Source organism: Trematomus bernacchii, unplaced genomic scaffold (genome assembly GCF_902827165.1).
Source record: "Trematomus bernacchii unplaced genomic scaffold, fTreBer1.1, whole genome shotgun sequence".
NCBI lineage: Eukaryota > Metazoa > Chordata > Actinopteri > Perciformes > Nototheniidae > Trematomus > Trematomus bernacchii.
The window spans coordinates 10,715,898-10,742,884 of NW_022987698.1; the positions used below are offsets into that span (position 1 = coordinate 10,715,898).

A 26,987-nucleotide genomic window follows, 5' to 3' on the forward strand; every position below is an offset into this window, starting at 1 on the left:
ACCTTTGGAAACTCTCTGTCATCTGTGTTTTTATACACCTGATCCATAGAAATATATTGTACCATGTTTTGACCGTATTACATTGTAGTTATGGTTTTACGGACTGAACAAATTACATTAAATGGTTCTGTATAGCTTTAAACGGTAAATGAACCTGCAACTATATAGAACATTTCTCACCTCTAAAAGCACTTTACAGTGCATCCAAACACTTGCCTATTCATACATTTTGACAGGGCATCCGTGCAATGTGCCACACTGCTCATCATCTAAACTAGTGTTCATTCACACACACTCATAAAGCAATTCAAGGGCAGCTAGGTTTCCAGTATCTTGCCAAGGAAACTTTGTCATTCTGACTGGAGGAGAAGGGAATCAAACCGCGTATCTTAGGATTTGTGGACACTCTTCCTCATGAGCAATAGCCTGTTCAATGAGAACATAAAAAACATAGTACTTGCTAAAGGTTAAAAAGGAAATGTGTGGATGATACCTCTCATCTCAACACAAGTTCTTTTAACAATTGCTTTTTAATTGTTTAATACTCTGCTGCGATTTCTTTAGACGTATCCTTGATTTCAGTCTCATTTCTCTCTCTGTACAGTTGCGCAGCTCCTTCAACAAAGCCTTTAGTAAGAAGGGCTCCAAGCAGTCAGGGCCATACGCTGACATTGAGGAAATTTCCACCCCAGAATCCTCTGCACCTTCCTCCCCCAAAGTGCACTATGGTGGAGACAAAACCTCATTGTCAATGAAATCCTCAGCCTCTGCATCATCGTCAGGGTAAACCTCTGTCTTTAAACTACAACGTACATCGCAACAGAAACAAATTATAATTGTATTATAGCATTTCAATATAATAAATGTTATTCCAAGCTGCCAGTGTAATGATCCTTGCCACCTTCACATGTCTCTAATGTTGTCATATTTGATCTGAATATCTCCAGACTCTGTGAGGAAGGCGAGGAAGGCGAGGAAGGCGAGGAGGGCGAAGAGGGCGATGAGGGCGATGAGGGTGATGAGGGCGATGAAAAGGTTGTAACAGGACTGCGCACAGAGCTGTGGGAAAAGGAGCGCAAACTGACAGACATCCGGCTGGAGGCTCTGAGCTCGGCCCATCAGCTGGAGCAGCTGCAGGACGCCATGAGCAGCATGCAGGTACGTGTCATATGTTGCTTTTGATATTTCATGGAAAATGTCCTCACTATAACATTTGTTTTGTTGAGTTTCAGAGGTGATTAGGATGTCAAACTTTTAATTTCTTTGCAACTATCTGGAAAGGATCTCATATATAACGTGTGTAAACTGTATTTGTGTGCTGTTATATTTTGTTAACTGTCAAGTCTAACTGCATTATTTAATATTTTAAAGAATTGGTGTTGTGTTGGTTATTATTACAGATCTTTTGAGCATGCAATCAAAAAAATCTCAGTTGTTTGATTGTCAATTGGAACTTTTTTTTAAATGACTGTAATGATGGGTGGTTCATATACTTGGGCTCTTTCCCTGTGCAGAGGACCTGGATTTCAATCCAGCCTGTGACCATGTGCCGCGTGTCAACCCCATCTGTCTCCCCCTTTCAACCCTTGTCACTTCAATAAAGGCACTGATGGCCCGAAAACATATTTTATTTCCTTTTATTTGAATGACTTTAACTCTTGTAATTGTGTCTGTAGTCAACAGTGGAGAACCTGAAGGCCGAGAACGACCATCTGAAGACAGGCAGTCTGTCCCCCTGTCCGTCTCCGGGCCCCTCCAGCTCCGTCTCCCAGTCCTCAGGTCTCACTGCTCTGGGAAGTTCATCACCTCGGCAGTCCGTAGCCATGCACATGCCCAAAAGCTACAGCAGAGGGCTGAGTGAGGGGGGCAGCTCAGGTACAGCATGTTGACAATGTCAGAATGGTGTCACCAGTTTTGTAAACAAGTAGGCATGTGAATAATCTGCTGATTCTACAGTGTGAACGGCTAATACGTATGAATGAAAGGATTGGACGGTCGTTAAGGCCACTTTTAATGAAGGATTGTGTTATACTTAATGCGCAAATGTGTGTTATGTTGACCTTCTTATTTTGACTCCCTGGCCCGTCAATCATCTCATTTATGTATTTTATATGTGCACCTTCTACAATTGACAAAACCTATTTATTATCTGCGCTTTGGTTCAGTTCAGGGTATAAAAATGAATTGCCAATTGATATTGTGTCTAGAAGATAAGCTCCCCTTCTCTTATTTTGAATGTCAGATGTCCATTTCAAATCTTCACCCCTCGCTTTCAAATATGTTTTCTCCTGTTAGCAATGTGTTTAAGGCCATACTCTTTGCGACCTTTTTTTATCATGACACTTCATTGGGCTCAGTACTTATTTACTCAAACAAACGTTGTGCTTACATCTTGATGGGTCATGCATTAATGTGTGTTCATGCTATGTGAACTTTCTTTCTTCTTCTGTTTCTGCCCTCTGCAGACCTTTACTCTGCAGATACCCTCAGTCTCTCCTCACAGAGGGATGATCACCGTGTTAGGGTGGTGATATGTGTTGCAGATTTACGCGTCTTCAAAGATGTAAGTTTGTTGTGTGTCATCTTACTTTTTCCATAATAAAAGTACAAAGTAAACATCTGAACTATATTGCACTTCAGAACTCCCAAAGATACTTCCCATCGGCGGCGTAAGAAGTACTCAGAACTTAATTTAGATAAAAGTGACATTACTACACTGAAGCAATACTTCATGCACTAAAACTCTTACTTTGGTAAAACTACAAGTATTTAAAGTAAAAGTTCTCATTATGCATAATGGCCCAGTTCAGAATCCTGTATTACTGTATTAATATTTGAAACATACATGTTGCAGCTGGTAAAGGCTTATAGCTCATTTCAAATACATAAATGCATACTTAAATATTTTTTGTATAAATACTTCTTGGTCATCATTTTTATTTGCAAAGTAACTTCTATAGTGAAGTAAAAACTACAATATTTGTCAATAAGTATAAAGTAGTAAAAAGTGTAAATACTCAGTTACGAAATACTTAAATAAATGTACTTAGGTATTTTTCACTGTTTTTCATGATGTACAGTAGGATACTCAGAATCCAAGTAGCTATACCACATTTTAGAAAATACTCTTATACAATCAATTCCTGCAAGTACCAAAGTATTAGCTTCTGAATATACTTTAATTATGAAAAGTAAAACTTCTCATTATTCAGAGTGACCCATTTCAGAATCTTGTGTTGGATAAATCATTTGTGTAAACTTGAATATTGCAGAAGAGTTGATAATTATTCATAATATTGCACGTAAAAGCAGGAGGTTAAGCAGCAGGATTTCTTCGTCGGGACGGTCCGGGTGAACGGCCGGATGGACTGGCCCATGCTGGACTCGGCTGTCAGCCAGGCCTTCAAGGTGAGACCCTTCCTCTGAAGACAAATGTAAGCAGGGACTGAATGTACAGTTTGCATCCAGCACAATTCAGCTGTCACATTTGGAATGTGTTTACTACAGACACTAACCGTTGGGAAACTATGTTGCAGAAATAGCGAATAGAAACACGTTGTACTTCTTGATTTATGAAGAGGCAAACACTTAAAAGAGGTATTTGACTTTATTGTAAGAGGTCATTAAACCAGATTATCACCATTGACAAGTAACAGAAGTTTGTCAGCTCTGAAACACATGCAGCGCTGTCTGTCTGCACACACTGAATTCTATTAAGATGAATTAAATCAGTTCACATCTTCTGCTTTGTTTTACTTCTAGGTGTACATTGCCAAGGTGGACCCCAATTCTAGTGTGGGCCTCTCTACAGACTCAATCTACAGTTACAGCATGGGCCACATTAAGAGAGTGCTGGGAGGAGAAGTTCCAGAGACGCAGCCCTCTCGCTGCATGTCCCGAGGCCCCAGCAGCATCACAGTGGCCCTGAAAGGTCTGTATACATGTCAATTATAATATAATTAGAGATTTGCAAGAAAATAGCCTATAAAATAACATCTCCTAACACAAAGTTGATTTCAGCAAAACATTAACAAGTTTAACCAACAGTAAAGGCTCAAAGACATTATTCTGATCATCTAACAAAGCTTTAGACTTTTTAACCACTATTCAATCAGAATTTGGACTGATGAGATAAACTTCCATTTCTCAAGTACTCAAATGTTGTTTTTGAGCAGTAGAGCATTTTGGAGTCAGTCCAGCTTCTATTTTCAAAGCAATCTCTTCAATTCAGAAACCACTACATTCTGGATTAAAAGCTTGTGTCTACAGCAATACGATACATTGAGGAATACATGTCAGGTTTCTTAGCATTAGCTATGCTGTGAAGTGTTAATCTGTTGATCTCAACAGTCAAATCCTAGTCTCGACAAAGTGCAGATCCTCATGCCTGTCTGTTTATTACACTAAATTTAAACCTGTCTCTCTTCATTGCCATTTGATCCAGATCCAATTATGCTTACTTTAAATAAACAACTCTCATTTACATCCAACGTGCATTCAGTTACCTGGAACTCTGAGCTGTCCTCATCATCGACCAAAACATAAACTCACACGACCCCATGGCATCAGAGGAACTCATTAGTTGACCAACGTCACGTTGTGCTTCCCAGTTTTATACTGTGTCATTTTCAGCCATAACTATATGTTTAAACTAATGTAAGGACCTGCTGTAATACATTTAAACCACAGACACCGATTTTAAAATCATAGTGTATCTTCTAACATTAATTTTCAAAAAGTGTTTGCTCACCAGCCTCAATGTTCGACAATAAGTAAAGTCAGCGTAAACAATAAGTTTTTTCCTTGATAATGAAATGTAAACAGACAAATTCCATCATAAAGACCAGGCTTCCTGACACTGTAAGCCCTTCTTTTTCTTCAACTGACACAAACAGTTGACCACTCATTGTCAGAAGTTGATTCCAGAGCTGTCTTTGAGCATGTTTGCTCTTAAGGCAGATTGAAAACTTAAAAATCTACACCCTTCACACAACTGTTTTGCTTTTGGATTTGCACATATGTGAAGCCAATCAGTTATTCTAAACCCATGCTGTGATCAAGGAGGTTCGGGTTTGATCGTCAACCCCTCCGCACCTTCTGGATGCAGGAATGTAAAGAGCAAAGTGCTACAGCGGCCCAGACAGGGCCGAGAGAAACCTGATCCCAGTGCAGCCAGGCCCAGCTGGTCAGCCAGTCTCAGACACATGGGCCCCAAAGATGTGGAGGCGGAGAATAAGACTACTGCGGGCTGGTGAGAGGGGGGAGACTCCCTACACTTGATGCAAAGTTATTTTCAGAGCCAAATACTTAGGCTTAATGTTCCTTATGAAGGACATGCAAGGTGAAATTAATCTTTTTAACATATTCTTTCCCAAGCTTGTAGAAGAGTCTTCAACATATCTAAGTTCTCCCACACTTCGCCGCTCCTCCGCTCCCTTCACACGGCCCAAAATGCTTTCATTCAGGACATGATAAAACCATTCACTCCAGCACATTAACTTTACTCTTCTTCGGCCAATGGGCTCCCTTCAACAGAAAGATCTCCATTGATATCAGGACAGCAAAAAGTCTGCTCATCTTCAATCACAAACTAAAAAACCACCAGTTTTGACCGCATTATTACCAATAAACACACAGAAAAGGTGTGGTAATTATTTACTAATGCAGCAGCACTTGGCATGGTTTGGCTTATTTAAAGCAAATGCACTTGCAAAATTCTTGCTGTTCGGAGTTTGTATTTGAATGGTTTATTGCAGTTATGTAAGTCGCTTTGGAGGAAAGAGTCAGCTAAATGTAATACGATGTCAGCCTGTTTGTATCAAACTACACGTTACCGCCATTTCTCATTTCTGATGTGTAATTAGCAGATATTGATCACATAGTTAATTATCACTTTTCCTCACTTTGTTCAGGTTTGAAGGAGAAGTGTGTGGACAGCCTTGTTTTCGAAACCCTCATTCCCAAACCCATGATGCAACACTACATCAGTCTGCTGCTCAAACACCGCCGCCTCATCCTCTCTGGTCCGAGCGGGACGGGTAAGAGCTACCTGGCCTCCCGGCTGGCTGAGTACCTGGTGGACCGCAGCGCCCGCGAGGTCACCGACGGCATCGTGATGACCTTCAACATGCACCGCCAGTCCTGCAAGGTGACAGAGAGCGACGGCCCATACCAATCTGTTCAACTGTGTGTTATTTGGTGTGCCATGTCAAAAGCTTCCTTTCTTCTTTCTCTTTCTCCTCAGGATCTACAGCTTTATCTTTCCAACCTGGCCAATCAAATCGATCGGGAAAGCAGCGTGTCAGAAATACCGCTGGTCGTTATTCTGGATGATATTCATGCGCCTGGTTCACTCAGCGAACTTGTAAACGGGGCTCTCACCTGCAAATATCACAAATGGTGCGCTCCACTTACTCAGACTGAAAGTAGCCACAAGAGTGTTTATGTGATCACTTATTGTAACATTCTTCCTGTTTTTTAGTCCTTACATTATTGGAACAAGCAACCAGCCGGTGAAGATGATACCGAACAATGGCCTCCATCTCAGCTTCAGGTTGGTTAAAGGAACGGTTGAAGATTTAGTTTCTGTTTTGTCTTTGATTTAATTGCTGAATTGATCCTGATTACACTGAAGTTAGATCTGAAGCTCACCCTGGAGTCAACATGTCAATACAATGAAAATGACATAGTAATTTCTGATTAAATGTGTTTATATGTGATCTGGTACAGTTGTATCTTGCTCAGTGACTCTACTGACTTATGGTTGAGACTATGACACCATGAATACTTATTTTACTAGAGACTAGTAAAATAAGTCTAGACTAAGACTTTAGTTTGACAATCAAAGCGTCTTTTTAACCTACTACTGAAAATATATTTAAAAAAATAAAAGCCTCTTCTACCTTAACAAACAGAAACAGATATATCCTGAATCTCTATATATAAATACAGTTATAGGATTTGTCTGTGAAACTTTCAAAGTAACAGCATTGTGTTAAATCTAACTGATTATAAGATATTGCAATATAAAAACAGTTTTATACATTTGGTTGATTCATAATGCCGCAATGATGAAGAAAGAGGAGAAAGCCACGTGAAATTAAACCACCAAACTGTTTATGAATAATTGATTGTGATGTTGCTGGTTACATTGCATTACATTAAATGTCACTTATCTTAAAGGGGACCTATCATGCACTTTTGCACGTCTTTTATACATGAATATGTGTCCCCGGTGTTCCAGGGAACTTACCAAGTGTCAGAAAACACAACCCTCTCTATTTTCCTCCATACCCAAATCTCTAAAAAAGGGGCTGCAACGGATCTGATAAAAACTGATCCAGATTTGAACACTGTCCTGACGTCAGGACTATTGGGCCAACTCTACCAATCAGGAGGAGACAGCCACGGCCATTGCCGTTCGAAAGCGCTGGAGACGCTGTAGTACATATGCCAGGCCTCTAGATGGTGCTGTTGCTCACAGAATCAGCCCTTGCAAAAACAGAGCTAGAAATTGTCAAATTGAGCAAAATGAGGCATGGCTAAAATGCATGATCTGTTTGGTATTTTGAAAAAAAAAAAGTATAAATATGCCTTATATAGGTATGGTCCTACACTATATTATTCAAATATAGCATGATAGGTCCACTTTAAGTAAACGTTAAATCAGGTGACCTCATCGAAATATTGTAACAAGACAATCCCTACAGGTTGGCCCTTAACTGTAAACTTAAGGATCTATGTTGATAAGTGGGATACTGCATAAATGATCTCATATGTGGCTAAAGAAGTAGACTAGGGATGGACAGAGTTGTTGGTCTGTATGTTGACTTTTCCGTGACTTGTTTTGCATCTTAGGATGGTGACCTTCTCCAACAACGTGGAGCCGGCCAATGGCTTCCTGGTGCGCTATCTGCACAGGAAGCTGATGGAGTCGGAGGATGAGAAGAACTTGACCAACGAGGACCTGATCAGGGTGTTGGACTGGGTGCCCAAACTGTGGTATCACCTGCACGCCTTCCTGGAGAAGCACAGCACGTCCGACTTCCTTATCGGTATGACATTCACTCTTATCAGGACAGGGCAGGGCTGAAAGGAGCTGCATTTCAATTTTGGAGGGAAGTGTTTTTGTATAAATTATGTAGAATAGTTTGTCTTAGTGTTCTTCTTTCTCTTCCTGTGTCTCCTCAGGCCCCTGCTTCTTCCTGTCGTGTCCTGTCACGGTTGATGAGTTTCGATCGTGGTTCATTGACCTTTGGAACCACTCTATTATTCCTTACCTTCAAGAGGGGGCCAAGGACGGCATCAAGGTGAGAAACCACAGATCAAGAAAACGGTCTTGGGCACGCATCAGATTCTTCTCTATGAATTGCTGATGGCTCCCCTTTCATAGGAAATGTTGCGCTCTAATTATACCGTCATGGTATGTTGTGACGCTGCAGGTCCACGGGCAGAAAGCAGTATGGGAGGACCCGGTGGAGTGGGTGAGGGGCACGCTGCCTTGGCCGTCTGCCCAGCAGGACCAGGCCAAGCTGTTCCACTTGCCCCCCCCCAGCATCAGCTCCAGCAGCCCCGGGCAGCCCTGCGAGGAGAGGCCTCACAAGGAGACTCCACCCAGCTCCATGGAATCTGATCCACTGGTGAGAAAGCAACTCCTTTCTGTCAGGATTTGAAGGGCTTTGTGGGCTGTACCAAATAATACTTAGCTCCCAAGCTTTATTGATATTGAATTCCAAACCAACATTTAAAAACTGCGCTTCTTTTTAAAACTTTTATTCTGTTCACACTCTGTATTTCTGCACACATGCTGATAAAGATTAGAATACACTGATGTTATTAGAATAGTTGTGTTTGTTAAATTAGATTCAGGTGTTGGCTAGAAGTCCAAGTGTATTGAACAAACATTAATTCATTGCAAACAATTCCTATCATTTTATGTAACATATTATTTCACCTAATTTCATATGAATTGGTGTTGAGCCTTGAAAATAATATTTTCAATGGGGTCAAAAACTGTTCCATCTCTGGCTTGCCGCGCATTAAGGGAGGAAGAAAATGTAATTTACTACATCTAATCTAATCGGATTAATCATTTTTTTCAGATTGAAGGTTTTGTTTGATAATTTGTTTTGTATTTTAGTGTTATAACAAAGAAACATTTGACAAATCTTCCATGGAAAACCTAAATTATAACTTGGAAAGTAAAAATGGAGACAATGGTACAGCCCTGCAGCTTTGATCAACACCACGGCAATGAATCCTTAAGTATTACTGATTTCTTCACTCTCTCTTTTTTGTTATAGATGGCAATGCTTTTGAAACTTCAAGAGGCCGCCAATTACATTGAGTCCCCAGACAAAGAAGACCCTAGTCTGCCTAAACTTTGAACACAACGTTTTCACTCAGCACTTCAAATGTACAGGTTTTTTTTTGTTGTGTCCACTGTGACGCAGTGCACGTTCAGGAACAAACAATCCCACAGAAAGGTCATTCCCACAGTAGGTTGAAAGTATAACTGGAAAATTCCAAATCCTTTTATTACATACAGTATTTTCAAACGACTGTTCATACGTATTGAATGAAACACTATATTGTATTCCTTTAGTGTATAGTTGACTGGATGACATTCACTTTAGTTCCCTTTACCAACACATTAGCACTCATTACCCTTAGGTGCTAATAGATCACTAATTGTCTCAGTGTTTAGACTTCAGGTGATTTCTGCAACAGCATACATGCATCATGGGATATGTAGTGTTTGTCAACAGGAGATATCATCAATCATGGTGACTCATTTTGGAAAAGAGTATGACAGCATGACAGATGCTACTATTTATTGCACAGTTATTTGGTACATATCTACTGTATGAGTCTTTGAAGGCCAAAATCGTATACATATGCAATGTTAACTTAGCAACCAGAGCAGGTGAAACGGTTCAAATGCCTTAACAACAAAGACGTCACCTCAATTTCAGCAGAGGATACCGGTGCTTTTATAAGATATCATCCCAGCTAAAAAGGTCAGGAATCAGTTATTTCTTCAACTTTCTACACCATCATCTTTTTTTACAATATAAAATTATAAGACATTATAGGACCAATTATTAGTATACTTTTTTCACGTAGTTTAACATCTTCTTTATCAGTTAAATGGCTTTAAGTTTTTTTTTAAATATACTTGCTGTCATACTCTTTTTGCTTAAAACAAACCTATTTATTAGTGATGTGAGTTTTGTCGCTGCGCAGTACCATACTATATTTTTCAAGCACTTAATTTAGCTTTATGAAGTGTCACCAATGTTGCCATGTATATCAGGTATTAGATACTTATTACACAGGGATAACACAACAAACACTCTTTGATTAAACAGATTTAGCAAAAACTATTTGAATCTAAACCAGATTTTTTTATAGGAAAGAGTACATTTGTTTCAAATCTTTTCCCCCATATTCAGAGTAGCTAGTGTATATATGATGTAAATACAATCAGACTACATCACAGCTATTTAATCTATATTAGTTGGTGCAAATATCTAGTATACTGAACCAAATACTGTTCTTTAATCATGCTTCTCGACTGTCATGGTAGTGGTTTAAGTTCAACTCTGAATGTAGAGAAAACACGTATACAAATTGAACATCATCTATCATCTTTTAGGTGCTTTTAAAAGAAGCCTTATCACAAAGCTCCACTGCAACACCATGTCTGAGTAGAGTGACTTTAAAGCTACCTAGGCCCATTTTCAGATTTAATGTCATTATCATCATTAAGTTACATATGGTGCTCTTGAACAACGTCCCAAATTGCTTTAGTGTTGAATAAAGATCACATAGACTTTTCAGGGTAGGTTAAAAAAAGTGTTGTGTGTCCTACAGTAGAACTTTCAAACACTTAGGTCATGTGAAAAAGACCTTGAAGATAATTTGGATATGTTGAAGACATTACGTAGAGATAGTCAAGTCATGTGTGACATTGTATGGTACATCCATGTTGGTGTCAAAGTGAAACTGGAGAGTAGTTGTTCCAAGGCCAAAAGGAAAAGATTTAAACACTTTTTAAGGTACTTTGTGTAGATTTTGTATGTAAAAGATAAGCCCTAATGGAGTAATGGCAGACAGTAGTTGTGCAAGTGTTGTCAAAACATTTCACCTGTTCATTTCATTTTAGGTGCTCAGACTTAACTTCACATGTACATAAATCCTGTAAATGAATGTCAGACCACTTTTATGACAGCTCAATAAGAAAGTTAAACATTTTAAATGCTATCTGAGCTGCTTTTTGCTTTATTCTTGCACAGTTAGGCTGATAACAAAACTTCAAGCTAATCTGCACCTCTGATTGGTCTCAAAAGAAATGAATGAATTAAGGACAAGGAGCGAAAAGATGCCAAATGGACAGTGATCCTCAAACTGGTCACATGGGACTAATGTCAGTTACTGTAAATATTTCAGGTGTTAGACACAACCAGCCCTGGTCTGTTTCTGCAGGTTCCTAAAGCCATCAACTCGAGCTTCTCATCTCATTCACTTGTTGTTGTGCCTGTTGCTCTGTAGTAGCTGTTAATTGTGTTCGCTTACTAGTGTATCAGGACTATGCAGCAACTTCAGGTCTGTCTTTGAGTTTTCATTTGGACCAAATTGCACCACAGGACAAAAGTGAAAGCTTGTATTAAGCAGGAGCCTTAAAGAGAGGACGATGGTTTGGCGTTGCATTGAAAACAGGGTAGATGTACGTAGGTAAAGAAATTAAGCAGTTTGGAAGCTGTGATGTGTGTTTTGTCCTTGATGAATGGCAACACAAGTGTCATAACTGGACTTATAAATGGTCAAATGACGATAAACAATGAAACAAAAAGGTTTAAAAATCGAATTATGAGACTGAAATCAGCACTTCACTGTTTGAATAGTTAATTGTATGTAGAATCAGACCAGAAGGCCAATACAGGTTGCTGAATAGTCATATTTTTGCAAAAGCTTGTTGTGGACTAAGATAAAAAAAAAAAAAATGTATGCAGTATCTAATGTCACTGACGTGGAAATGTCAAGGGTTCCTAAGTGTTGTAAATGCATGTAAACTTGCTGTGTGATGAGAAAAAAAAGTTAACAATAATGTAGGCTATTGTTTAGGAAATTCATGCTAGATAATGTTTTCCTTTGTAATACTCAAAATATTTGATATTTCTTTCCTTCTTTTTCTAAAGAATCCTTTGTAAAACTTAATTTCTCTATTTTGTACAGGGCATCATTGTAAAGATTGTAAATAGAGCAGCATTCTGGATGCGGCAACAATCATTGAGGAGGGGAAACAAACAAAAAATCATCCTTGAGAAAAATGTTTATTTCTTCAGAGTTGGGTCCAAAACATGAATAAGGCATGTTTCTGAAGGCTTTCATCCACCTATCACTGGTCGTTGGAATCAATAAAATACATGTTATATTTACCTGTTGCTTCCTGTGTGTCAGTTTGACAATATTAACTTGGTAATGGGAGATATACAAATAATATTGCATTTACTTTAGGGATGATGAAGGCACTATACTGTACGATTGTTATAAAAGTTTAAAAAAAACAATAAATTTTTTAATATTTATATAATATAACTAATTTGTTTTTAGTAATCATAAGCATTATAGGCCTACCAGATAAATCATGATTATAAATGCCACGGAAAAGCACGATGCAATTCAGTAATTCATGTTTGAGTGATCCATATATTTCTTTAATTGTGTTTATGTTTTCGTACATGTTTCCTTTAAGTAGGCCAACAGTTAGCTCAGCACAGTGAGCGTTAATGAGAGAGACAAACAGTCAGGGGGGTCTGACTCACACTCAGTATCTGTTACATGTAATTCATCAGGGGGCGGGGCTTCGACCTGCCGGGTCCTTTATAAGCCCGCCACCTTTGCACAAATGTCGGCATTGGATCCAGTTTGGAGGACTTAACGGAGTTGGGAATTAGCAGCAAACGCCACAATGCCGTCCAAGCCTGCCCCCATCAAGAAGGCGGCGAAGCCAGCCAAGAAGGAGGAGGCTGCGGAGCCCGCTGCCGCCGAGGCCGCCCCGGCTGAAGCAGCACCAGCGGAGGCAGCACCGGCCGAAGCCGCCCCGGCCCCCGCTGAGGGCGAGGCTGCACCTGCTGAGGCCGCCCCTGCCGAGGAAGAGGCCGCCGCTGCTCCGCCAGCTGAGGAGCCCAAACCCCCCACCCCTCCACCCGCAGAAGGTAATGCACCGAGCGCAGCGCGTGAGCTATGACTTACAATTAATACATTCAATTACTATTTACCTTTTCAGTGGAGAAAACACTGCACTAGTTGTTTAAAGTTTCAAATAAAGCCAAGGTATTCGGTTCACCTCACGGTAAGCACGCGGTTATCTTTGAGCACACGTGTTTGTGCTCAGTAAGTGTAAAGTTGTATCATGGCAGGGTAAGGAGTCGTAGCCATCGACATTAAAGGGTAAAGCATGGTTAACTGCATAAACCGCCTGCTTCACATCACTTTTTTTCAAGTTACTGAAAGTCATACATATTTTTGCGCTGAAGGTGCGCTTTGCTCTCCTTTTGCAAAACCAATGTCAACTTGTATTAACTTGGGAGGTTTTTGCCAATGTGCGGGGTTATACCTCAGTGAAAGCTCCATCTTGATGCCAAACAAACATACATTCAAAATTAAAGAAAAGAGTGGTCAAGGTGGAGGCACTGGTTGCTGTGCTCACTTTCCAGAACTGATGTATAATGCATATTGTCAACACACCTCACATTAAAGAAAAGTGACTACTGTTTCTCAAATGTAACCTCTAATATGTGCTGCTCTCACCCATGAGCTCCTGTTGCTGCAGATCAGCCAGCCGCCGATGGTAACCCTGAGATCTCAGTTACCACCAACAATCTCTGCTTGTTTTAACGTCTCCTTTTTATTTTCATAGATATAACCTCTTTCATAACATTTTGAAAATGTCCTTTCATATTTTCAAAACGTTATGTCTACTGATATCCTCTAACCCCTAATATCAGCTGCTCCGCCCGCTGCAGAAGAACCAGCCGCAGCCCCCGCTGAGGCCCCTGCTGATGGTAAAATCAGTGAATTAACACAGATCTTATAAATGTGTTACAACTTGAATCTCCTGCAGGAAAATCTAACTGTACTAATATTGAATACTTATTTATTCTAACCTTTAATACCAGCTGCTGCTTCCGCTTTAGGAAACAGCCCTTGCTGATAGAAAATCAGTGTATTAACAAATATAATGCATTATTATGAAATGTAAACCCCTTGTGGTAAAGCTAACTTCACTAATGTCTAATTCTAATATCTCCTAACCCCTAATATCAGCTGCTCCGCCCGCTGCAGAAGAACTGCCCGCAGCCCCCGCTGAGGCTCCTGCTGATGGTAAAATCAGTGAATTAACACAGATCTTATAAAAGTGTTCAAACTTGAACCTCCAGGAGTACAATCTAACTATTCTTATATTGAATGTTTATGAATTCTAACCTCTAATACCAGCTGCTGCTTCCACTTTAGGAAACAGCCCTTGCTGATAGAAAATCAGTGTATTTACAACTATAATGCATATTTATAAAAACGTAAACCCCTTGTGGTAAAGCTAACTTCACTAATGTCTAATGCTAATATCTGCTAACCTCTGCAGCGCCTGCTACAGAGGAACCAGCCGCCGCTGAGGGTAAAAGTTTATTAACACATATCTTAAATAAGTATTAAAACTTTAACCTAACTTCACTAATAACTAATGCTCCTCTAACCTTTAATAACAGCTGCTGCGCCCGCTGCAGAGGAAGCACCAGCAGCTGCTGAGGCCCCTGCTGATGGTAAAGCACACTATATAAGATCAGTGTATTAACGCAGATCTTCTATATGTATTAAACCATGAAGCTCCTACAGTAGCGGTGAAGTACACTAATATCTAACACTGATATCTTCTAACGTTTGATATCAGCCGCTGCACCCGCCGCAGAAGAAGCTCCAGCTGCTGTCGCTGAGGCCCCGGTCGAGGGTAACAGCAGTTTATTAACACAGATATAGGTATTTAACCTTGAACCTCCAACAATTAAACTAATAACTAATGCTCCTCTAACCTGTACTATCAGCTGCTGCGCCCGCTACAGACGAAGCAGCAGCCGCCCCTGAGGCCCCCGCCGATGGTAAAGAAAAGAGTGAAACAGCTGACATCTTTTATATAAGTTTATGAATCCTGATCTGTCCACCTCCAACAGTAAAGCTAACTTCACTAATACCTAATACTGATATCCTCTAACCTCTAATATTAGCTGCCGAGCCCGCTGCAGAGGAAGCCGCCGCCCCCGCTGAGGTCCCTGCTGATGGTAAAAAAAATGACATGAGGCACAACAAACACCTTGAATTATTCAAATCTTCAACCTCTTACGTTAAGGCTAACCGCACTAACTGACTTCTTTACGACACTCTGATGCACAGACACATACATTATCATCTGTTACAACATGTCCCATCTGCTTAATGCACTCAGTATTAATATCTAACATTTAATAATAGCTGCTGCCGCTCCTGCCGCAGAAGAAGGTGCTCCCGCTGCTGACGCCGAGGCACCTGCTGAGGGTAAAACAACATGTTGCTGCTCACTCCTCACTAAGAGAAAAAGCTTTTTTCTCTATTTTGTTGCTAGCATTGTAAAGCAGAGAGCTACGAGTAACATAACTGGACTTTATTTGATGCTGAAGCAGAGCTCTGCTTATTACATGCTGCCAATAATAATGCAAATGCCTATCTAACATTAGCTGAAGCTGCTGAAGCGCCTGCAGAAGCGCCTGTAGAAGAGGTTAGACCCGAAACACCTCCCCCTCCTCCAGGTAAAGGTCTATAAAGAAAAGAGACTCAGTGTGATTCCACTTCAATTCACATCTTCTTTTTTTATCACAGTGTAAAAGTAAATAACTGAATGAGCACCTCTTATGGATCTCAACTTCGATTTGTGAATGATTTTATGCATTTCTGCAAATGTCAGTTGAATAATTGACTGTTTTTTGGTTTGCAGAGCCCACAAGCATCCCTCTGGATCTGTTCATTGAGGACAAGAATGACACTTCAGTCACTATCATGTGGAGCCAGCCCGAGGTGATCGGAGACTCTGGCCTGGACGGATACACCATTGAAGTCTGCAAGGAAGGAAGTAAGTCCTGCTTTTGACTGAATAGTGACATGTGCCCAAAAGGGGTCGGATTATTAATACCCTGTGACAAAAATGTCAGTCAGCTGACCTTTTAAATCCTGCAGAAAGCTTTTATATGCACAGCAAATGTATGTATTCCTTACAATCATTATCCTACAAATATCAACAATTACATCTATACTATTTCAGTACTTTTTAAACACACATTGAGGAACATGTTAAATTGCTGTTTTAACGCGGGCCAGCCGTATCGGTTGCAGCTGTCACAGAAGTGTCAGTCGCAGAGTTACATCTCGAGCTTCCTAACTTCTCCATACAAGGAAGGAGGCATGTCAGGAGCTGCTGAGGCTCCTGTTTTTAGACTTACAGCACTAAGCTCATATCAGCAGCCCTTCAATGCAAGCTTGATTTAGCTGCGCACTCTGTTTACACAGAGAACACCAATTTCATGTCTAATAATATAAGACCATTTGTGTCGAGCACAATCCCTCTATCAATTACAAAGCTGCCTGCAGTTTAAACAGTCGGCACACTTTCTGATAACAGTGTAATTCCCATAATAAGGAGATATACAGCAGCTCTGTAAGTGTGTGCTTGTTTTGTGTTATCTTGACATTCAGCTGAGGACTGGAAAGCTGTCAATGAGGATCTGCAGAAGTCCTGCCGCTACGTTATCAAGAACCAGACCACCGGGGACCGTCTGATGATCCGTGTGGTGGCCCTGAACGCCGGCGGCCGCAGCCCCTCCCTCTCCCTCCCCGAGGCCGTGCTGGTGAAGGAGGTCGCTGGTAAGAAGTGTTCACAAAGACATCTCAAAATGTGGTGCTAACAGAGTGTATGTTTCAGTGCAAAGAATGACTTCTTACTCTGTTATTTACCTCTTTATGACCAAAAGCATGTCCTACGTTAAAGTGTCACATCAGAACAGATTTATCATATCAAGAAATAAGCTTAAAGACATTTTTTTTAAATACAAATACTTTACTTGCAATATAAACACTTACTATATACTGTACAGGAATCCACAGCTTCCTTTGAAGCATTGTATGTGCACAAATGCATCAACTGCTATATATATAAAATAAAGCAAAAATGAAAGGTTCTAAATATAAAATGTTACTTTAAAAGTAGTTTTTAGGCCATTTCTCTATGAATTAAAAAAAAATGTTACTCTCAAGATGTTTGCCTCATGCACGTCATGAGTCTGGATCCTAACCTCTACACTATCGAATCACAAACAGTTCTATTTTTGAAGTCCAATAAATGGGTATTCAAAATGTTAATGGGGTTATTACATTAGGAGACATGATCATTTCCATGTAATCTTATGGGATTAAGCTTTCTTTCTCACGCTGCATAGTCTATTACTTCTGTAAAGTTAAATGCATAAAACACAAACTATTTGACACACGTCTGGCCTGAACTTAACAGAGCATTTTATCAGGGGGAGAGGGGCTGTAAAGTGCAGTAGTCAAACTGAAGCAGCTCAGCTATGTGTGCTCTCAGCTGTGCGTGTCCTGCTGGTACATACCTGCAGGGTTAACGGAATAAAACTGTGGCCTTCTCTCACGTTTCCACTTTGACTAGACACACTGATCCTACTAACCACAGTGAGATAACTACTTACTTGTAAAGTAGAGAGGTTTTACTAAAGCCCTACACTTCAAAGTGTTAATTATAGATGTTATATCTAAAATGATTTGTGGTAAAAATGATGATGGGACCCAGAGGGCTTTAAAAGGACGAGCTGCCTTAGTTTGGCTCACTCCCAAATCATCCTTACGGGTAATGGAGAGCCGAGCAGGGAGGGACAGAAACATGATCCCGCCGGACTGGCAATATTTCAAAAGTCCATGTTCACTGGGGGGCCACCACGTCTTGCAACAACTCGTGAAAGGTTTCTGACAAAATGACCACAAAGCTTTATAAAAGAATAGCTGGGATGTCGCTGCTTATTAACACAGATTCTTGTGTAACAAGGGCTTGGCATGGCATTGTCATCCCTGTTAGGAGTCTGATGGAATGTCAGGCTGCACCGCCAGATCTGACAAATGATCTGAGAGGCGAGCAGGTGGGGGGGGATGCTACATTCCAGTGGGTTCACTTGGAGCTCACTTCTCAGGTGACACCCAAATCTCATGACACCTCCAGAGATTCACTGTTTATTTTAAAAACATGCCACGGACTTTACAGGGAGAATGTTCATTAAGGTTAAGCCTCTCTTAATGAAGTGATAAGACTCCTAATATGCCGTATAGTACATGCTCTAATATGCATGGACATTTTAGCTTCACATCACTCTCTTTTACTTTTTTAAACCAAATCATTTATGATCCAGGATCTGTTCACACATCAGTAGCTTTCCTGCTTAATTGTTTTCTGATTTTAATGAATTCTCATACGAGTAACTGAAGTACCCGATGGTGCGTCATGAGGCGAGGTGATATACTCCAGAGTGCTTTCTTTATTTAGAGTCTGGACAAATGTTGCTATGCTGGACTCAGCAGGTGGTGCTTCTCACCAAATCACGTTTACAAATGAGCCGGGGGAGCTTTGGTATCATTTCAAGTGACACTCTGGCTAACTATCCTCATGATTTTCATTTAATGATGATTTAATGGGCTTAATACAGGATGATACATAGAGATGAGCCACCAGGGTAGATCACATCTTTGATATTATCTTACATCTTTATATTATTTTCATTCCCAACCTGAGGATTTACACCTCTTACATTTCGATGTACTTTGTCAGATCAACTTTTTTATAAGGCAATTCTACATGTTATCTTGCATATAGGACAACACATTACACCAGTGGTTCTCAACTGGTGGGTTGCGGACCCGTTTCGAGTGGGTCGCAGATGGTTTTTTTTGGAAAAAAGTCAAACTTTTATTTTGAAGGCCCGATTTTCTAACGCTGTGCATGCAGTAGGCGTTGGACTGGAAGTACTGGAGACCATAAACGGTTTTGAAAACTTCTGTCACGTAGTGATCATCTTCTCAATAAAACATATTTGCTGATTTTGGCCAGAGTCTTCTGGCCAATCAGAATCAAGATTGTTGCCGGAAGTCCTTTATACATCCATCGGTACAACTTCAGATAAAGATGAACACATGAAATATGACCCCCGGTTTGATGATTGACAGGTCACAGAACAATGGGGGCTATCTACCCTACCCACAATTCACACAGACAAGTTCAGCTGTCAGAACAAAGGGAAAAACAAACAATGGCATTAAATATTATTAATATGTCGGGTAGTAATAGATTTATTTATTTTCTTCTCAGAGTGTACCAGAATGCGTAGTTTATATGTTAGTATTTCTAAAAATCTCCTGTGGGGGAGAATCCCCCCCAGACCCCCCTTCTGGGGTTGGGTTTTCAGTATGTGAGCTGAAATGTATCTGAAATGTTATACAGTTCAGCTTTGATTCCATCATCTCATTAAAACTTTTTTAAAAGCATACTTTAGTTCTGTGAAGGGATATAAGGGATATATGCATTGTACTTCACTTTCATTAATATTGTATGCTGAAAAGCGTATATATTACAGCACGATTTTTTATTGAATAGATTTGAGTGGTTAAAATGTTGGGTCGCGATTTATTGACAAAGGAAAAAGTGGGTCCCGAGGCCTGACCAGTTGAGAACCACTGCATTACACTAAACTGAGAAGGAAAAAACTACTGAAGAATAGTGAATACAAAAAAAAAGAATTAAGGCATTTAAAAATAATAGAGTATTTATTTTGTTAATCTTTGCAATATAAACCAACATAAAAATAACTCGAGTACGCTTAACGTAAAAAAAGCACAAAATAAAGCACATAAAGATACAAACATACATATACACCCACATAAACATACACAAAAAGGAACTTTTCCGCTGTCCATCACTCCTGTCCTCAACATTATGTGCAGCTTCTCCTTTTATTGACCTTCATATAATCTATTCTTACTTGTCTTCTATTTTGTGTCGCACCTTTAACTTATCATGCGAATACAAAATGACAGGTTTGCATCACCCTGTGGACAGATACAGAGCCTAAGAGATAAAGAACTTTAAAAAAGGGTTACTTTTACAACCAGTGAAAGCACAGAGACTCACTGATGGCACCAGTGAAAAGTCCCTGGCTAAAACAGGCTTAGATCGGCTCAGTAGGTTTATCGATTTCTTTAAGATTTGTGGGTCACAAAAGAAAACAAGTCCTTTTGGTTCACTCCAGAAATCTCTCAACAGATCCTAACGCTCATTGTGTCTTTTTGAACGGATCCTCCAGTGATACTATAATAACTATTCATTGTTTTTCTTTGTAGATCGTCCCAAGGTCCGCCTGCCGCGCTACCTCAGGCAGAGATACGTCGCTCAAGTTGGAGAGAAGATCAACCTGACCATCCCCTTCTCGGTAAGCTGAAGATCAGTGCGCTTTTCCTTTAAATGCGTCATGAATACAACTAAAGCACTTCTCCTAATTTCTTTATTTTTTAACATATTTATTAGATTTTGAATTGAAGTTGTAGTGGTTTTCAAAGGGCTGCAGCCTGGGCTTCTTGTTTAAAGATTTGTTTGTTCTCTGTGATGTTTGCGACCCCATGTTGCTATAGATACTTTGTCTTTTTATTGCAAACCTAATCTACCTACGGGTACAGATGAATGACCTGAACCTTTGTGATTTTGAACCAGGGCAAACCCAAACCCGTGGTCTCCTGGACGAAAGACGGGCTACCCCTGGACACCAAGAGGGTGATGATCCGCAGCTCGGAGAGGGACAGCATCCTGTTCATCCGCGTGTCCGAGAGGGCCGACTCCGGTGTGTACGAGATGTGTGTGAAGGTGGACGACTTCGAGGACAAGGCTCAGCTCATCCTGCAGATCGTTGGTGAGCAAATATCTTAATACATCATAACTGCTGCTACTTCAATTAATAATAATAATGACCTCTTTAATTGACTTATAAACAACTTAAAAATGATGAATTCTGCCTATATTGCAAGAATTTCATTACTTCTTTTAACAGAGTAACACATTCTAATTATAATATTGGTTTTAAAGCATTATACAAATATTTTACTAAAATGCAACTATTATTTGTAAAACAATAAATGAAGGCAAGTGACAAGCAGTTATAAGGCTTTGTTATAAGTCATTAAAAAATGCTTGACACTTTGTTATTATAATTATTATTAAAATGATTTTAAGTGCTTATGAATATCAGTGCTTTAAGCAAATTATAACGGATATGTCTGTTTTCAGGGCATTATCCACGTGGTTACCAATCAGTTTTAGTTTGTGAGATTAAATATAAAAAACTTGCTTTTTGGCTGTTCCCAGAGCTGCCAGGCCCCCCCGCCAGTGTGAAGGTTGCAGATACCTGGGGCTTCAATGTTGCTCTGGAATGGACCGCACCCACAGACAACGGAAACACAGACATCACAGGCTACACCGTCCAGAAGTCTGACAAAAAGACCGGAGTACGTTCACTTTTCACTTTTACTGGCAGTGTGTGTGCAAGGTCATTATAAAGTGGTGATTATTGATAGTGAATGCTTCCTCTTGCTGTGTCCACAGGACTGGTTCACTGTCGTGGATCATTACCATAGAGTGAATGCCACCATCTCTGACCTCATCATGGGCAACTCCTACAATTTCAGAGTGTATTCTGAAAACAAGTGTGGAATTAGCGAGGAGGCTACAGTTGCGAAGGAGGAAGCCTCAATCGTGAAGATTGGTAAGTTCCTCTTTCATTGTTCATGGAATTCACCCATCCCATCTGCTGAGGAGTTGTGTGTTCAGTTTGGTTGGCCTGATTTTTTTTATTAAACTTGATGATGTGGTGTAGCATAGGCCAGTGAAAAACCTCATTTTGTAGAGGGTCCAAATTAAAGGCAGATACACAAATTACTATTCACTTTCATTGACATTTCCAATGGGGGATTTTCAGTTATCATGTCATTGATACTACCCTAGCCTTCCAATTTAGTTTTTGACAGTTTTAGGACCACTTATGCTATATTAACATGTTTCATCTGATAGCTAGTAGGCTTTTAACTCAGCCAAATAGTTTCAGATGTGGGCACATTTTTTAAATATTGTTTTAAGGTTGGATCAGAAAATATTGGAAATTACTGATGTTGTGTTCTTTAAAGTGAAGAAAACAATTAATCGATTATCAAACAAGTTTCCAGTTTGTTTTTTGTCAATTCACTAATACATTAATCAAATAATTGTTGTTTGGTTCCTATGCAAATGTGATTGATAATAACAGAATTTAACAATATATCTATAATTGACAGGGATGTAATTCTACAGACTTATTGCGCACTATTGCAATTATGCTACTGAATGTTTTTTTTTTAAATACCATAGGGGGGGGGGGGAAAGAAGCTTGGATATTTCTAAGAACTGTTGGGCTACCTGAGATGAGCATGTTTAAAAATGTTAGACCATGTGTATTTAATGCTTTATGTCTGTTTCTCCTCCTTCCCTCCAGGTATTGACTACAAACCTCCAGAGTACAAGGAGCGCGACTTCACCGAGCCGCCCAAGTTCACCACGGCTCTGAACGACAGAGCCACCACCGTCGGCTACAGCACCAAGCTGCTGTGCTCCGTCAGGGGGGTGCCAAGGGTACGTTCACAGTAACACTCTTTATGACGAGTATCAACCTACAGCTACACAACAATAGCACCAGCATTTAGCCGTTGAACTCTGCTGATCAACTTATTTAAAGAAACGTCCTTATTACAAATGTTATATTTGAAATTGAAAAAACTGATATTGTTCTTTATATACTACCTTTGCTTGCTCATAGTTTGTCAAATTCCCAAGACGTAGCTTATGAATTCAATGTTACCAAATCAATTTGACAAATATAAATAAAGTGGGTTTAGGCTTGCTGTAATTAATTATATTATATGGAGGGATTAATAGAAAACAAATGACTGCCTGGATACCTGGTGGTCTAAAAACGTTATAATGTGTGATTTATCCCAGCTGTAATTTCAAACTTCTGAACAATCTTGCACTCACTGTTTCCTTCACACCCACGGTGCCACTTGTCAGCAGCTGAATAACCATTATGTAGGTGGTGAGTGGACGTATTGAGATTTTCCCTCACTCATTCATCCTTCGCTGTCAGTGTGCTGGAGTGGAGAATGTGTGGGATCCTGGCCTTGATAGCCTTTCTGTCTGAGCCTCTCGCTTCCTGTTTGGGCTCCTAATCCCACCTGCTCCACAACAACACAGTAGCATAGATGAGTCTTGATGAGAAGGCTAGAATAGGTATTGCTCCTGAGACAGGAGAAGAGTATGATCAGCAGCAGGAGGAGGAGGAGGGGGGAGTGTGACAGGTCAGCAGGGTCACATGTCAACATTCCCTCATGGGGCCCCAGGCGGTCGTCAGCATGTCAGTGCCATTAAAACTCCCAAACTGGGTGTGTGCTGTGTGTCCACTTCAGTCAAAATGCTTTTTCCAGCCATGTAGCACAACTATAATTAGAAACGACATGGCTGCTTGTTAATTTGTGAGCTGTAAAAATTATAACACATTTTGCTCACATAAGTCTGTTTTTCTTTCTACAGCCCAAGGTTATTTGGATGAAGAACCAGATGATTATTGGAGAAGACCCCAAGTACAGGCAGATCTGCGTCCAGGGTATCTGTTCTCTGGAGATCCGTAAGCCTGGTAACTATGACGGTGGCGTGTACACCTGCAAAGCCAAGAACACTCACGGAGAGGCCATTGTCAGCTGCAAGCTGGAGGTCAAACGTAAGTCAACATCAGAAAAACATACATCAACATTTTTTAACCAATAATGGATGCAAAAATAAATCTTTTCACTTGAAGCATTTGCTTTACGAGTATTTGTATTAACATTTAATGTCTTTGTTTTTAACAGAGATCCCGGTTCCAGATGCAGAGAAGCAATAAGTCAACATTCACATTCTCACAGGTTAGAAATCATCAAATCAAAGGGCCAACCTTTCAAATATACATGATAATAAACTCTTATTGTATTATATTTTTCTACTAAAGTTATATTATGTTCAGTTGCACAGCATGAATATTTGTGAAATCCTTTGAAAGCCATAACAGCCCAAGAACATTAAACTGGATGCTTTGGTTAGGTTGATCTATATGAGTCTTGAGGTGACATCTGCTCTCACCGCGACTTACTCTCCATACATGGAGGGCACTAAACTTGGAAAAGGTTGCTCCTGCCACTGAAAGAGTCCTAGAGGTAGCTCCCATAAATTCAATCTGTGAGGGCTCCTCGTATACTCAGCGAGTTTGCTCTCTGTAGTCACATTTCCTCGACTCAGCAGCAGCAGCACCCACAGTTAAGAAAGTGAGATACAGCAGTTTATCTGCAGGTTACTCCCTCTACACTAACAGTTTAAACATTTGTGGACCTTTATTCTGTGTATTGTTGTAGTTGTATACAATCCAAGATAAACAAATTGCTAGATAAAGCTATTTTTAAAAGTGATTAAAACATAGGTTTTCAAAAATACATAATTTATTGAATACAAATACTTATTTACTTCTATTTTTTAAGTGATTCTGATTCTCTGCTGTCTATACATGTATGTTACAGTGTTGACTCCTTTTTAACACCTGTTGTTGTTGTTATTTGTTCATCTGTTGCACACCCAAATTAGGAGCAGAAGGAATGAGGCCTTTGCAGCATAAGGTGTGTGACACTTTTAGCCTTTCTAAAACTGTCATGAACAATGTCTTGCCCCTTAAAACTACAGTTCATTTATGGAAATACGCTGAAATACAAATCAAGCAATACATATGCACCAAGTAATCAACAGTTGATTTGAACAATTTATTTTACAGGAAGGTGCTGGATTCCTGGAAGAACATGTATATATGGCCGGTGACCACACTATCGAAGGGTTGTTGCCTGTGACCTCTTTCCGAGTGTTACCCTGGGTTATGATGAACAATTGTGTCACTTTATGCCTTTATCGTTCTCTACATTATTAAGTCCACATCCATGTCCACAGTCTGCTTTTTCCCCAACGATACTGTCTACGGTAACTAAATGATCTTCTTGTCAGTCTAACTAGGTGTACACCAATACTTGTTAGGAGAACTACATTTAACATCTACGTGTTTATATCAATAAATAATTTTATTTCTGGTTTTGTTTTTTTTTCAATACAGTGTGTTCTTTAAATTGAAATCTCCATGAAAAGGGTAACGATACAACTTGATATTGTGCTTAACATAACAGTAATTATTCTAAATCCCATAACATATACTGTATGCATATTTTTATTAATAAATGAATAAAATGCTTTAAAAAATGTACAATCTTGCATTTAATTTATATTAATGTTATTATTGTAGTTTTGGTTTATATTGATTTAAATTTGCTGAAGTTCAAGAATTTGATAACACTTTATAATGTGTAATTTCTGATATATTCCCTATTCATCCTAAAATTCCTTAGAAAGAATGATGTCATTTGGCACTAAACTAGAAGACATCCATGTATCCATTGAACATGCAAAATCACATGCATACAATACAATATTTATAACGAGTACATCCTCCAATAATAAGTGAATAATAAACTGATATTTACTTGGGTTCAAAGTAAACTCCTCTTGAAGTTAGAGTTACAAATAAATACTTTCATAGTTTACTTTTATATAAAATGCATTAAACACTGCTTCTGACAGGCTGCTCTAGAACTGTATCTCAACATTTAGTACATCCCTAAAGTAACAGTCGGGTTCCTGCTGAACATGTGTAGCCCCTTTGGCAGCACCCAGGTTTAGAGACAGCTCTCTATCAAATTGGCTCGTACTGACCCATGAGTGCATCCCAGTATGCCAGGACTTCCATAATATTCATACCAGTCTATAATCCTGATCTTGTAGCTATTTGGACGTGGAGTTACTGGCATAGTGATGCAGGGCAGGAGGCCAGAGATATCCAGGTTAAAGAAACACAGGGGTTCACACATAGGCTGACAAAATTAGCCTTCATCTCGCTATGGTTCATTGGGGAACGACCGGTAATATGTGCTTTTATGTTCCCTTAGAAAAACGTAAAGATATATTTAGAAATCACAAAGGAAAATGGGGAAGACATTGAATATCAGTGTTTTATCAGAAAACAAAGTGTCCCTCCCTCACACGACCATGTTCAGATTTTGGTTGCAGATTTTGTACAGCAATCAAGTTTTTCAGGAGTACACCCCTAGATTTTCTGTGGAGAAAGTTAGGAAGTGAGCTGCATGGTGAGTGACCCAGCTTTACAGTCCATTTGAGTGTGGCGCCCTCTAGTGTTACATCTGAACAATGACATCTGCAGGCCTTGTGTTAATCAATGGGAAAATTGAAAGAGCAGTTTTGTTAAAAATACTTAAGATTCTACCTCTACAAAACAAGAGAAGGAGGATCAACATGGTTAACTTTCCATTTGATTTACGATCTTTTGACACAATATCTCTGCCATTGTAAGCCTTAAACTTGCTCAATTTGTGTCATTCTGCTTTAACCTGTGGGCTAGGAGCCATAATGGGTCTCAGCCCTACTTATGGTGCTCCCTGGATGCTGACTTGCTGCAATAGGGTCATGGAGCAAGAGACTGTCTAATTTAGGTCCTGCACTGAGAAAGTTTCAAACCTCTAATGACAACCATCATTTATTTTACTGAAATATAATGTAGGAAAGTTAATGCTTTTTATTCAAGAAATATACAGCATTTGTTTTGAATTGTATACATTTATTACAGTTGCCTTGACTTTGTTTTTTTTCTTCTTTGGTTTTCATTAATTGGGTTTTTTATTTATTTTTGTTT

The 26,987-nt window shown here is 39.7% G+C and overlaps 2 protein-coding genes across 8 annotated transcripts in view; both read left to right on the forward strand.

The window, feature by feature from the left end:
* The window catches only part of nav1b (neuron navigator 1b), a 54,448-nt gene extending 42,008 nt beyond the window's left edge, over nucleotides 1–12,440 (forward strand). For 3 of the 4 annotated variants that reach the window (XM_034138811.1, XM_034138812.1, XM_034138813.1), the window contains 13 exons: nucleotides 605–783; nucleotides 948–1,158; nucleotides 1,677–1,875; nucleotides 2,466–2,563; nucleotides 3,310–3,408; nucleotides 3,763–3,931; nucleotides 5,913–6,148; nucleotides 6,245–6,399; nucleotides 6,482–6,553; nucleotides 7,858–8,054; nucleotides 8,191–8,309; nucleotides 8,442–8,639; nucleotides 9,303–12,440. In XM_034138811.1, the coding sequence (XP_033994702.1) occupies nucleotides 605–783; nucleotides 948–1,158; nucleotides 1,677–1,875; nucleotides 2,466–2,563; nucleotides 3,310–3,408; nucleotides 3,763–3,931; nucleotides 5,913–6,148; nucleotides 6,245–6,399; nucleotides 6,482–6,553; nucleotides 7,858–8,054; nucleotides 8,191–8,309; nucleotides 8,442–8,639; nucleotides 9,303–9,386 (2,016 nt within the window). In that variant the 3' untranslated portion in view covers nucleotides 9,387–12,440. The remainder of the gene's footprint in view (nucleotides 1–604; nucleotides 784–947; nucleotides 1,159–1,676; nucleotides 1,876–2,465; nucleotides 2,564–3,309; nucleotides 3,409–3,762; nucleotides 3,932–5,912; nucleotides 6,149–6,244; nucleotides 6,400–6,481; nucleotides 6,554–7,857; nucleotides 8,055–8,190; nucleotides 8,310–8,441; nucleotides 8,640–9,302) is intronic. The other variant, XM_034138810.1, reaches the window with a different exon arrangement.
* Nucleotides 12,441–12,937: 497 nt separating this feature from the next.
* On the forward strand, nucleotides 12,938–25,386 carry mybphb (myosin binding protein Hb). 4 transcript variants are annotated; one of them, XM_034139340.1, is made up of 15 exons: nucleotides 12,938–13,220; nucleotides 15,285–15,338; nucleotides 15,529–15,591; nucleotides 15,771–15,842; nucleotides 16,028–16,162; nucleotides 16,783–16,950; nucleotides 20,482–20,570; nucleotides 20,849–21,044; nucleotides 21,497–21,636; nucleotides 21,734–21,893; nucleotides 22,656–22,792; nucleotides 23,747–23,933; nucleotides 24,064–24,117; nucleotides 24,827–24,858; nucleotides 25,011–25,386. In XM_034139340.1, the coding sequence occupies exons 1-13, from the start codon at nucleotides 12,974–12,976 to the stop codon at nucleotides 24,093–24,095; spliced, it is 1,680 nt and encodes a 559-aa protein (XP_033995231.1). In that variant the 5' UTR covers nucleotides 12,938–12,973; the 3' UTR covers nucleotides 24,096–24,117; nucleotides 24,827–24,858; nucleotides 25,011–25,386. The 4 variants fall into 4 exon arrangements, with proteins under 4 accessions (XP_033995231.1, XP_033995233.1, XP_033995232.1 ...); XM_034139342.1 differs by lacking the exons at nucleotides 15,529–15,591; nucleotides 15,771–15,842; XM_034139341.1 differs by lacking the exons at nucleotides 15,285–15,338; nucleotides 15,529–15,591.
* Nucleotides 25,387–26,987: the final 1,601 nt, after the last annotated feature.

What these genes read in the sequence shown, in the direction of transcription:
- mybphb (XM_034139340.1), top strand. Translation starts at nt 12,974, where the DNA reads ATGCCGTCCAAGCCTGCCCCCATCAAGAAGGCGGCGAAGCCAGCCAAG. An exon ending in AACACCTCCCCCTCCTCCAG is followed by an intron (nt 15,843 to 16,027) that starts GTAAAGGTCTAT and finishes TTTGGTTTGCAG; the next exon opens with AGCCCACAAGCATCCCTCTG. An exon ending in AGTCTGACAAAAAGACCGGA is followed by an intron (nt 21,637 to 21,733) that starts GTACGTTCACTT and finishes CTGTGTCCACAG; the next exon opens with GACTGGTTCACTGTCGTGGA.